The following is a 13,188-nucleotide window of genomic DNA, read 5'->3' as shown; positions in this document are numbered from 1 at the left end:
ATCATTAACACTATTAAAACAGCTGTGTGTTGTTAGAGCTGCTCTACAAAAGGTAACTGCTGTGCAGTAAAAGGAGAAAACAATCAGGGTAAACACATCGTTGCTCTGCGTAAACATAAAAGCGTCAGACGGGGGAAGGAAACGGGACTGACCGCAGACATTTGAGGAAGCCGGTAGAGTTCAAGATGTTGCTTCGTCCCATTTTACTGCAGGTGGCCAGGTACTCCGAGTACATATCTGATCGAGACACAGAGCCCTCGGCGTTCGTCTCAAAGTGTGCGTTTAGCCTGGAGAGACAAAACACAGACATAAGGGGGGGGGGGGATCGGTACAACGAAAAATTTGTTTTCTCTCAAAACGACATTAAACTGTATTTTTCTACTTGTCTATGACTCTGAATATTTATGTCTATATTATGATCTTTTTTGCTGATTGTTTATGCATGTTTGAAAATATATATGTATTATTATTACTCATTATTTTGCCGATACTGTGGTTTATGTGATTATTCTGCTCTTCGTTTTATTTTTCTATTTTTATTTATTTATGTTTTAATTTTATTAATATATATATATATATATATATATATATACATATATATATATATAGATATATGTATATATATATATATATATACATACACACAAACACACATATCAGAATTCCCATCTATAGATGAATGAATCTTACCACTGCAGTGTGAATTTTTCTCCATCTAGTTCAACAATACCAGGTGGTGTTTGAGTGGATTGAACCGCGACCCTCGTTACTGAAAAAGACAAAACAAAGACGGGTTTAACAAACATGAATGCTTCTGTATAACTGATTTAATGCTGAATGCCGTTGATTCAATCAACTTAAAGTTTGTAGCAATCCCCAGGGTGTCCACTAGATGTCAGCACACTAATAACTGTTGCAGTCCAGTGGAGTACACTTGACTGTACAGGAATGACACCTCCAAGGTTAGCTGGGTTTAGTTCCCACCAAGGGACACCTGTTAAATCACACACACTCAATGGTGCAGTGAGGAGATTGGAAAATCTGCTTTTACATCTGCATTTGTTTATATCATGATGGGCAGACAAAAGATAATTACAACTAAAGAGGTGTTCATATTCTTGGTGGTCTTGAATCAATTCCAAGAAATGTCATTAATTAACTGTTCGGTGCTGAAACACTTGCTGGGGCAACAGCTCCAGCAGGAGACCCAAAACTTCCCTTTCCCGGGCCACATTAACCAGCTCTGACTGGGGGATCCCGAGGCGTTCCCAGGCCAGGGTGGGGATATAATCTCTCCACCTAGTCCTGGGTCTTCCCCGTGGCCTCCTCCCAGCTGGTCGTGCCTGGAACACCTCCCTACGGAGGCGCATCCTTACTAGATGCCCGAACCACCTCAGCTGGCTCCTTTCAACGCAAAGGAGTAGCGGCTCTACGCCGAGTCCCTCACAGATGACTGAGCTTCTCACCCTATCTCTAAGGGAGACGCCAGCTACCCTCCTGAGAAAACCCATTTTGTTTGCTTGTACCCGCGATCTAGTTCTTTTGGTCATGACCCAGCCCTCATAACCATAGGTGAAAGTAGATCAAGAGCTTTGCCTTCCGGTTCAGCTGTCTTTTCATCACAACGGTGCCGTAAAGCGAATGCAATAGAAATGCCCCTCCCATACCATCCTGGCGTCTGGGCACAGTCAAAATAAACAAAGGTGTTTTTTTTTTTGTTTTTTTTAAAGCTACATATATGATTTGGAAAAACTCAATTCTAGATCAAGTTTCGGATAGCTTTAAAATATAATACTGTGGTGAAGATGCAGTATATTACAGATTTCCAGTGGACCGTAATGGCTTAGAACAAATCCAAAGCTATGTTTATTACCTGCAGTATACACTTCCAAATTCCCTTAATAATGTGAAAATTGACCTGAAATCACGAAGCAACACTAAATAAAAACGAGGTAATTTTACTCTACTAGTAATTTCCCCGTTTGCCTAGCAGGAGGCCGAGTGTATAAACGCTTGTTAAGGCAGAAAAGATTTGTCACAAGTTTTTAATCAAGGGGCACAGCTTTCCCCCAACGAGCAGACACTCACCAGGCGCTGCTGCTCCCTGCACGGCCGCAGGCACCTGCTCCACCAGCTGTGGTCGAACTTCGGCCGCCTGGTCGGCGCTGGCCTGGTGCTCGATCAACCGCACCGCTGTCAGGGCATCGGGTCCGAACGTGTGAAGGTCGACCGATACTAACCGCACTAACAGGTCTGACCGGAGAAAAGGAGATAAAAAATGAAAACACAAGTGGTTAAAAACAAGCGGTCACATTTGCGACATTTACCAGATCAAAGAAATGTGTCATTCCTGCGGTGAGAACCAGAACGTAGAAATAAAACATTTGAGACAGTTATTCATGAATGGAATGACGGGGGTGACAAAACTTGGCAGGCAGACACGTTACCAAAACTCTACCAAGCCCATGTGACGCTAGATTACAAGCTCTGGATTCACTTATTAAGGAGAATGAACCAAAATAAAAAAGATCAAACCGGCATGGTATGTTTAAAAAAACCAAACTAAAACATGTGACAGTAGAGGATTCATACCTATGCTGTGGTCGACGGAGGCGATCTTGCTGCAGGGTATCTCTCCGAGCTGGGCCAGCAGGTACAGCACCTCCAAGGAGGCCATGAGGAGCATGAGGTCAGGCAGGGTGAGGAGCATTATTACCTCCCTGTACGAGTCCTGGTCCACGTACTCGCAGATGAGCACGCCGTTGTCCTCGGCCTTGCTGAGGTTGCCCAGGATTTCCATGGCTAAAAAAAAGGGACACACAGAAATACACGTTCAACTTAAGATGCTTCATACAGCATACTTACAATAAGGCCAGGCGCTCTTCTGAAAGCTTGAGAGCGCTTTGGAGGCGCAGCGTTGTTTCAGCTGAGATGCTTTGGTTGCATCTGGTTGCTAAGATACGGAATATCCGCGGCAGTAAACATGTTGGCACAAGGTAGAGTGCTTGCTCGATAGAGAGGGCTTGCTCTGGATGAAGGGAAGGCTGAAGCACGTAGGGAGAAGAGGACGGACCCACCGGTCATGTGGGTTCATGAGATTTTGTGGGCGAGGAAACATCTCGGCGAGGAATAACATCTTAGATCTGATGTCACTCAATGATCAATATATTTTGCACAAAGAACATTATATACATGTTAAATTACAGTGTTCGAATTACACCGTGGAGGGAGGGAGGGTAGTGTTATTGTTATTGTTATTGTCATCTATAGTATTTGCATAAAAACACACAATTGAAATGATTATGGATATTTAAATATTTGCTTTGATTAAAAAAATCTTGGAAAGTTGTTATGAAGTTAAAAAGGTCATAATTCCCTCTCTAATATCTATTTTATATTGATGTGAAAACATCTCCTTCAAACAACTGGATTTATTCAAGTTTCTCGCCAAAAACTTAATTTTAAGAGATTACATTTGAACGCATCATAACGTTGTAATTTACCTTCGCCCAATAGTCCTTTTTCCTGAGCAGACTTTGAACGCCTCATAATAATAAGTGAATGGCACCTCCGTTAACATTAGTAGCTCCGCTATTTAAACAAAGTGACGGAGAGACAGTGACGCAGTGCATTTTACCCAAAGCTGAACATTTTTCAACTCTCGGCGACCAAACATGCAGCGCTCGGTGCAGAAAAAAAAACGTTAAGCGCCTCGTCACGCAGAAAACTCACCTCTCATTTTGAGAAACCGGTCCCTGGACATCAAACATTTGGTGATGGTGTGAAAGATCAGATGAGTCGTCCGAAAGTCAACAGGATCCAGCTGAAGCTGCAAGAAAGCAGACGAGATTAATTCAACGATTCCCACCATCCAGCAACAACTACAACATTTATTATACATACTAGGGACACTCCTTCTCAGATTTAAACACCTATGACTATGAGACTAGCTAATCCCCAATCTGTAGTCCCCGGGGCGGAGGCTGAATCAAACAAAAGCATGCCTCATTATTACTATATTTAAAAGCAGCAAGCTGGCCAAAAGCCAAACTACACTAATTCCATCATAACATTAATGATTTGTGTTCTTGGTCACAACATTATAAGCAACCAAAAAGGAGCACTCTTGTAGTATTGATATTATAACAGAAGGCGTTGCAGTATCACATCTGAACCCAACCATCCAATTAATGGCATCAAAGACTTAACTGATTGTATCGGGGACCCTACGCTTACAGTTTCTAAAAATAGATGTGGCTCATCTACATGCATCTCACACCAATAAATGTGATATTAAAATTGAAGCGAGCCCATGTAATGTATTCACTCACTGTGACGGCCGCTAACATTCTCAACGTTCGCCCCATTTCTACATTAAAGACTTTTATTCTACGTTAGACGAGAGGGGTTTGAAATCAATTCATGTCTGTGACAGCTAGAAAATGTGACAGTTCACCTTGGTTAAATAGATATGTAAAACTTGAGGCCTTTACACACCGGGGCGTGGCAAATAAATGACACAAAAATGTGAAATATTCACCTGAGAATATTGTATGTCTAGGGCTTTTATTGTGAAAGGTAAGAACAGAATATTTAATTATTAATTCATCAGATTTTGGAAGAGGATAAAGCCAGCTTGTTAACGTAACTAACCATTGTGTATGTTCAGAAAATTAAACATTGTCAAAACATCATCTTTTGCTATTGTGTTTTTGGTTTGGGAAAGCCTGAAAAGAAAAAGAGCCTCTAAGTTTACAAGGTTTTCTTTCCCCATCAAATGAAACTGATAGCATACGTGACCTGAACTGCTCCAATTCAGCAGGTTTTGGAGCAGAAATGATGGCTAAAGGCCAGACCGTTTACATGTCACAGTAACCTACATTTGGAAACAAATCTCCCTCATCACACACTTTTTACTACATTAAATGAACTAACCCAAATCTATTTTTTTTTTTTTTTAAAAAGGTAGCTCCTTTGAAGATGTTTTATTCTGTAAAAAAAATTGGCATTGAGTTTTGACTGAGAGCCCCAAACTGTTATCACCGGACGTACCTCGGCAGCCACGTTGCCCAACGTGTCAAGTCCAAGCTGTCGGAGTGAGATGAGGTTACAGTGGGCACAGAGCAAAAGGAAGCGCAGGCACGTTCGGTTGGCCGCCAGCAGCTTGACATTGGCCTCCTCGAAGGAGAGGTTCCGCAGGATAACGGCGACCTGCAGCACCCGCTGGGCCTCCATGTCACTGATACCCGAGTTCCGCGGCGGGTGGAAGAGGCTCTGCCATCGCTCCTGGCACGACGTACCATCTGCAAAGACGACTTTTTTTTTATTAATTTTGTTAGAATCATGTATTGGGACTTGTAGTACCAAGGCGAAAGAGGGGTTTTAAACACACAACAGAACACATCTCATCACAGTCAACAAAGCAAAGCGCACCAGTGCATGTCGCAGCATTTTAAAGTGTCAATAAATACACAATGGGAGCATGCAGGAGTGGAGCTTTTTATTGCTTTCTGTGACTTTTAGCACCAAACGTGTTTACCTTGTGCTGGGCTGTTTTTGTCCCAGATCAGCTCCCTGACTTCAACGTCCTCCACCACCTCTTTCCAGAACTGCAGAAGAACAGCAACAGTAAGTTAATTGTCATGTTAACAAACTATACGACAGATAACAGACCTGAACTAACTCATCAATCTCCATTTAAAAAACTATCAAAATAGACGCAACAGAACCAGAAATATTGTCTTTGTTATTCCACATATTCTTCTTCCTTTTCAAAACCTACATTACCCATGATGCAACTCAACCGCCAACAGTCTGGTCAGAGATTCAGGTGTGTTATGCTAGTGCCGGCTAATGTAGCCTGGGGCCTCTAGCCTCAAACAGAGATGAGGAGCGGGCTACAGAGGTCAGGTAACTCCACACTAGGGATGTCATGACACCAGAAATGTAGTAGTTGATACCAATACCAGTAAAATTCCACGATTCTCGATACCACGGTAAAAAACAAAACAATAAATCCCATGTACCTCAACAGACCCTCCTTCATAACCATTAACTTAATTTTACAAGATGACATTTGAACACATCATGAAAACGTTATAATTTACCTTTGCCTAATATTTCTACAATATTTCTTTTTTAATTTTTACTGAATAGAGCTTGAACGCATCATAATGCAACACAAAGCACCTCCGTACGTTAGCTGTTAGCTCCGTGCACGACTGTGCTGCCCACCGGCTGCTAGCAACCAACGTTAACTAGCTCTTCTTCTGACTATTTCAACATGGATTTGTTGTTTACGAAGTAACATTATCAGGGAAATTACCTGATAATTACCTAATTACCTGCGGAACTGTAGAAAAACAAGTTTTCAGAGTTTTGGCATCGACTTGGTATAGAAGTATCGGTTCTCGTGACATCCCTACTCCACACCTTTTTTTTCATTTTCAAACTTGTAGTCTTCAGCTCCGACCAACGCTGTGTCCTCAAGTGATCAGTCACTTGAGGACATTTATCAGACTTCCCACAGCTAACCTCTGGAGCCACAAAAGGCTTTACACATTATGTTTTCACAGTACACTTTGATGATCCTCTTTAATCTGCCACTAGCACCACGGTATTGTTAATTCTTTGGGAACTCAAACACATATTTAACCATAATCATGAAAACTTGCACTATACTATTAAGACCAGCATTTCCCCCGAACACAGATCAAAACCTTTTGAATTAAAGTGTCACTGAGAAAGACACTGGATTCCTATTGACTGTGACTTCTGACTGCTCTTACAGACTAGCAGCCATGGAAATGCACTCATGATTGAGGATAAATTAAATACTACATTTGCATTATTCCTGAGTCATGACTTTATTTCCATATGTGCCTCTTAGATTGAGTGAGATCAAAGTGGATTGACCTCCGTTCTGATTTAAAGACGTCTCAGAGAAAACTGCTCTCTGAGGTTCCTCTGTTAGGAGTAACCGCTAGATTTTCACACTGTAAAAGGGTGAAATAGATGCTCTGTGGCTTCTTAGTAAAAGCAGGATTTAATATCTATATATAGTGGCCAAACCAAGAGACATATATTTAGCAGAAAACTTGCAGAAGACATAAAAAAATGTCACACAAATAATGACTTTTATTCTACTTTACCCTGACAAAGTCCCGGGAGGTTTTCTCCTTCCAGTCCATCCCGAATACCCCGGAGAAGCTGCCTAGCGCTGCCAAAGACACAGAGAGAGTGTTAAAGTATCAGTTCAGCATTATTTGACTTTTCTATCCCGCTGTTCAACATTAGAAATAAAGAGCACAATACGAGGCTGGGGAACGTACAGTCGTCGAAGACGCCGGCGTGGGCCAGCAGCAACGTGACCAGTTTGGGGTCCTTGTCCAGCTGCATGGCGTGCTTGCTCTCGTTGGAGAGCAGAGTGCAAACGTTGACAGCGAAGTCCACTTCGTTGGGTAGGCCCGAAAGGAGAGACAGCACCAGTTTGTTGTAGTCGCACGGCGGAACGAAATCCGACGACAGTCCATAGCTTTGGCGGAGATAGTCTGGAAGAGAAAGGAAAACGGGTTACTTTACGTATTCCATAATAAAATCTAGCATTTAAACGTCTGTGAGGTGAGAGAAATGTCTTTAACCTGTTTCTTACTACAGGACTCTATATAATGGTGTACACCCACTTAAGTGTTTCACCGCTATACCTCGCCACCAGACATCCCTTTTTGACGGGGAACTGAAGCCATCATCTACGCTCTCATTAAAGCCACCAGACTCCATTAAAAAAAACAGTAATTTTACCTCACAGAACACAGGAGTTGCTGATCTACCGCTGCACCGATCGGTTAGTTTGGTTGTGTTATTGTGTGTCATTTGGATCTGAACTAACGCGCAAGATCCACAACAGTGTTTTGCTTAGCTTCCGTGCCTGTACTCCCTGTCTGCTACTGACTATAAGGATGTATATATACCGTACATGTAGCCACATCGTCAAGCAGAAACATACGTCAGGTCTTGCGAGAAAACGTTTTTAGAAGGGCTTGAAGGGAAAATAGCATTTTGACACACACACCACAATTTGAACGTTTCGATTTGAATAAATAAGGAACACCACTGGGAAGCTACAGAATGATATAAAAATCTAAAAAAAAACAAGATAATGGAACTGCCCTTTAATGTCTACAGCATAATGTTGATTATGTGAAACATAAACCACCGTTGTGGCATTTGACCTTTAAGCGCTCATCTCTGGAGGAGGAGACACAGAGAAGAAATGGAGCAAACAGCACTCACTGTAGAGGGTTTTAAAAGACACCATTGCATCATGTGAATATAGCAACAGAGCTGCAGAATAAAAACCATTGTTTGCCCTAGTCTGTTCACTCACTGCTGCCTCTGCACACCTTCAGCCAGTTTAACTTTGATTTATTTCTCCTTTAACAGAGTTTAAGCAAACCAAATGGGGCATTAAGCTGTTCAGTGAAAGCCGTCTTTAGTTCAAATTAGTTGACACGAGCGTTCTCTAACTTTTAATTGTGTTTGTCTTTGTCTCAACCTCCATGATAGGCTTTTTTCCCCCTTTTTTTTTTATAATTAAAAGAGGTCTAATCCTAAATAGCGGAGATCCCTGTGTGGGGAGAAAGAATCCTGACTTGAATGTAACTCAATGACAGATGATGTGTGTGAGAAAGTGCAATCATTTTGTCAACAAAGAGCCACCTTTCCTCCCTTCCTATGGGTGGATTTTCTGCCATCAATCATTTGTGAGCCTAGGTGTCATTTTTCCATACGGTGGATATTTCAATTTGGTGCAGGCTCTTTTGTAGACGGCTGCCTCTGGGAACCAATCATAAAGCAGAGAGGAGTCCCGCTGAGTGAATTTGATTTCCATGCTGAAAAAAAGGTTTGTGCAGGCAAATGCGATTCAGCCCCAGTTTGCTATTATAGCAGCAACCGCTCCCATTCAGAAACCCTGCCTGTGTCTGCTCATGCTCCAACACCTGCAGGGAGCCGGCGCTGTACAGAGGTGGTTGAGAGGACTGCTATTTGACAGAGAGGGCTTCACGAGCAGAGCGGATTAAACGTCGTTGCAGGCCTACGACCAAAAACATGATAAGACGACGGGGAAGGCCACAGCTCAGTGAGAGATTTACTGTCAAATAATTAGCCATCATTGAGCCTGCCGAGCCAACATAGCACGGTTTCAGCCTGCCTGTCCTACTGCATTACAGTCACATTTACATTCAGAGCCAGGGGTACAGACAGAGTTCAGTTAACGGAAACCGTAATAGACCAATAAAATCAGCCAGGCAGATATACTAGCTTACTGCAGATGCATCGATATCAGTGCATATGTCAGAAGATGAGTAACAAGAAAATTTAGTACTGTACAGAAATGCCAAACTAGGTTTCAGGTCATTCAGAAAGCGGATCCGTTTTTGGCCCCCCAAACAACTCCTGAGGGAATATCTGGCTCTTAAGCTGCTAAACACTCCAATTGACCCTAACCCAAGTCCTGCCCCTTTTTCGCTCTGTGCTCCAGCAACAGTTGAGCAAGCTTGGAGGCCGGCAGAAACCTTGGTCAACTTTCCCCATTTCCTGTTGGGATATGCTATGTCTTTTCAAAGGTAACATTACTATGTAAGTCATATTACATTTATTTCACAGTCTTCACGGACACATTACATTGTATATGGTCACAGCTACTACAAGGGACTTTCATTTTGTGTTGATTTTTGGCAGTCCATGTGGACAAATGACCATGCAGCCTCCAGCAGCATGTCCATCTCAAATCAAATGCTCGCGCAGGCAGCCTGCGTTTTGGTTGGCTTGGAAACAGTCTGAGAACGCCTCTCGCAAGCGGTCTCAGACCGGTTGTTTTGATCCACTGCCCAAACGAACCGCATCAGAGTTCAATCAAAGTGGACTAAATGTTGGCTTGTGAAAGCACCCTTATATCATGAAAAATTTATTTTCTCAGTGCCTGTGCATATACTTTTGGGTATCTGGATTGCCTACCAAACCTACAAACTGTGAAACAAGACAACCCAGTCACTTTTTTGTGGGCTGTCTAGACCAGAAAACATGTGATTTGTGATGACAAGTCATTCAGATTTGGCTCCCTTCCTATGTCACATGCAGGCTCGTTAGAATATATATCGCCTGCAGCATGATAACTAAATTTGCAAAGGTGCAACATTAGAAGCCAATCAGAGCAGACTGAGCTTTTTCAGGAGGGGTTCTTAAAGAGACAGGCACTAAAACAGAGCCAGAGAGTGAAGGCAGGTATATTCAGGCAGGATGAGAAAAATTATTTAACGTTTTTTTTTAACATTAAGGCATGTAAACATGTTCTAGTAGAAACCCAAAATACAAGTATGAACCTGAAAATTAGCATTTGTTTTCTTTAAATGAAACAAGCCATTTCACTAGGGCATTTTAAAGTATTTTCTGACACTTAAAAGTCTTATCGATAACAAATATTTAATATATTTAGAATATATATATATTTTAAATAATACATCCACAGACCTTATAGAAAGGTGTCGGATATAAAAGTATGGCTTTTCCTAAAAAAAAAATTGTTTGTGAATTAATCATTTTAAAAATGTTGGCGGGTCCAAAATGAATGTTTTATTTATCTCTGTGGAAGATATCTGACGTTTGGTTCCCACTTATTACGAGGCTTGGTAAAATGACGTTGGTATCACGTGGTATCTCTGGGTCGTCAAATAGTGTGGAAAAAAACGGATAAATGGCTGAGATTGACGGTAAGTGCCTGGCAATGACTTGTTATGAAGTGAATGCAATGGAGTGGAGGAGGGAGAGTGTGACATCTAGAAGCTGAATGTTATCCATAGCACCGTAAAAGAGTAAAATATTTATATTGGTTTCATCCCTAGTATGACAATGTGTGTGTTCACCTGGGCTTGTCGGCAAATATTCAAATCGCTAAAAAAGATCCACTCCAGCGCTCCCTACAAGCAAAGCATTATTGAAGCATTATCACTCACAACCAGTCTCAAAAGAAAAAACAATAACAATCTTTCAAAAAGAGTTGCAAAGTCAACTGCCAGGGGAAAACCATTGTGTTCTTCAAGGTCTGACTCATCCGGGTAGTGAATGATACAAACCGCAGACAGAGTTCACCACTGTTTGTCTGGGCCTTTTCCCACCCCGGTCATGTTTTGGAGTCACTTAGCTCAGCAGGCGGAGGGGCTGATTGTTAGAGAAAAGAGCCTGCGACTAAAAGGCTGGAGGCTCTAATCTAAACTGAGGTGGAGGGGAAAGCCAACATGTGCTTCCTCCTTCTCTTCATCAATAACTGCTGTCAGGGCAGTCGATTACCTCAGAGAGCGGCCTCGGCGCTAGAACGCTGAGGCTAATGGACAGCTCCCATTCACCGCGACAATACAGACGGAGTGGTTGGCCTTGGCCAGCTGCACAAAAACATTTAGTTTGAAATATAATGTGGTTACTCAGAGGCGGCTCTTTCATCATGAAAGCATCAGCATGCTCGGCTTTAAAAAATTATTACCGGTAGTCGACGCTTAGGTGTGCGTAGGCAACTAAAAAAAAAAAAGCATCGACAATGCATTTGCACGCTTCATAGCCTTGACTCAAACAAGGCAGCGCTTAGCAAGGTGAATACTGAATGAAATGAGTCACTGTGGAATAAAAGCGATAAATGTGTAGTACAGGAGTACGCAGGCTCATGAACTGGACAAACAGCAGGAAGCTCAGCTATGGCGGGGGCCCTCAGCCCGTCTCTAAACTTTGCAGTAGTTATTTCTTTTTGTGGAAAGCACTATTGAGGCAAAAAGCTCAATGAGGTGATTAGGACGTTCAATAGTTGGTGTCACAGGTGTAATATGAGAACCTCAGTGCGTCATGAATAAAGATCACCATGGAGATGATGTGCCAAGAACACCAGGTGGAACAAATAGTCAAGGACTTTTAAATAAACTTAGTACAATCAGTTACATTTATATCAACTCACATAAAGGCAACTAAAGTATGATTGTATAAATTTATCACTGGGTTCTTCCAGACATTTAAATGAAAAACAATCTATTCTTTTAATAAAAAGAGTGCCACATTTCTCATGTTTAAGCACTGTTAGACAGAAATGGTGACACAGACCATGGGAATTTCAAAATAAAGGAGAATCTTAAAGATGATTTGTATCCGTGTTTTCATTTTGCATCGATGATATTGGATCATTGAATCGATACACCGATCCAGATCACTGGGTCTTTACACTACCTAGTGTAGCATACATTTAAGTCTGTTATTTGGGTTAATATTTTTACTGCGCATGTGTCGTACCCCTCAAAGATATGACACGTTGATGAAGCGTGACCCGGCCTCCTTCAATACGCCTTGAAGGTAACAAAGTCCTCCTACAAGCACCTCTAAGGGCGCTTTCACAAGCCAACATTTAGTCTGTTTGATTTAAACTCTGGTGCGGTTCGTTTGGGCAGTTGTGAACGCAGTAATCGTACCCTGGTACGGACAAAAACAACCGGACCCACACCACTTGCGATAGGTGGTCTCGGACCGTTTCCAAGCAAACCAAAACGCAGGCTGCCTGTGCGGGCATTTGTTGAGATGGACACAGGTAAACGACAGGTTAAAATGAGTGGGAGAGGACGGACCTGGACTTCTGCAGAAGTCAAATTTTTGCTCGACATCTGGGCCAAATAGAACATACAGAATACACTAAATTAAGTCCACAAAAACAGTGGCGTTTTTAGTGTCAAACTGGAGGAGAAGGGATTCGTGCGTACAGTAGATCAGCGCCGAGTCAAAGTGAAAACACGCTGACAGCAATATTTCACAGTCTGTGATCGCTGCATAGAAGTGGCAGTTCTCAAAATGAAAAATATAAATTTGCTAAACTCTGCCTCTTATAACACTATTAGAGACATTAAAGCTATCTGAGCCTTCAACCCACAAGAAACCCCTTGAAACAAACAGCTATTGTTGAGGCACATTTCTATGCATAAGCTCGACCTGTGGGCTGACCAGTTTCCCATGAAGCTCACACACAGCTCTGATGAAGCAATGCTTTGCTGTAATCACACCTTCACCAGTATTAAAGTGAAAGAGCTTACGGGACGAGCTTCACAAGAAAGTATGCAAATAGAAACATGATACAGACACAGAGTGAACACAGAAAGAATAGGA

At 42.1% G+C, this 13,188-nt stretch overlaps 2 protein-coding genes across 5 annotated transcripts in view; both read right to left on the bottom strand.

The window, feature by feature from the left end:
* arid2 (AT-rich interactive domain 2) overlaps window positions 1-13,188 on the bottom strand; it is a 43,917-nt gene that overhangs the window by 9,521 nt on the left and 21,208 nt on the right. For 3 of the 4 annotated variants that reach the window (XM_074625353.1, XM_074625352.1, XM_074625355.1), the window contains 9 exons: window positions 7,332-7,550; window positions 7,152-7,219; window positions 5,540-5,609; window positions 5,053-5,303; window positions 3,733-3,829; window positions 2,593-2,802; window positions 2,089-2,253; window positions 691-769; window positions 153-287 (listed from right to left, as the gene is read on the bottom strand). In XM_074625353.1, the coding sequence (XP_074481454.1) occupies window positions 153-287; window positions 691-769; window positions 2,089-2,253; window positions 2,593-2,802; window positions 3,733-3,829; window positions 5,053-5,303; window positions 5,540-5,609; window positions 7,152-7,219; window positions 7,332-7,550 (1,294 nt within the window). The remainder of the gene's footprint in view (window positions 1-152; window positions 288-690; window positions 770-2,088; window positions 2,254-2,592; window positions 2,803-3,732; window positions 3,830-5,052; window positions 5,304-5,539; window positions 5,610-7,151; window positions 7,220-7,331; window positions 7,551-13,188) is intronic. The other variant, XM_074625354.1, reaches the window with a different exon arrangement.
* Window positions 9,501-13,188, bottom strand: part of coa6 (cytochrome c oxidase assembly factor 6) — a 189,822-nt gene continuing 186,134 nt past the window's right edge. Inside the window, exon 4 of the transcript XR_012592632.1 lies at window positions 9,501-9,522. The gene's annotated coding sequence lies outside the window, so the exon portion shown is untranslated. The remainder of the gene's footprint in view (window positions 9,523-13,188) is intronic.

Source organism: Sebastes fasciatus, chromosome 23, assembly GCF_043250625.1.
Source record: "Sebastes fasciatus isolate fSebFas1 chromosome 23, fSebFas1.pri, whole genome shotgun sequence".
Classification (NCBI taxonomy): Eukaryota; Metazoa; Chordata; class Actinopteri; order Perciformes; family Sebastidae; genus Sebastes; species Sebastes fasciatus.
Note: the sequence above shows the minus strand (reverse complement) of the source record. Positions and strands in the feature narration are given on the sequence as shown.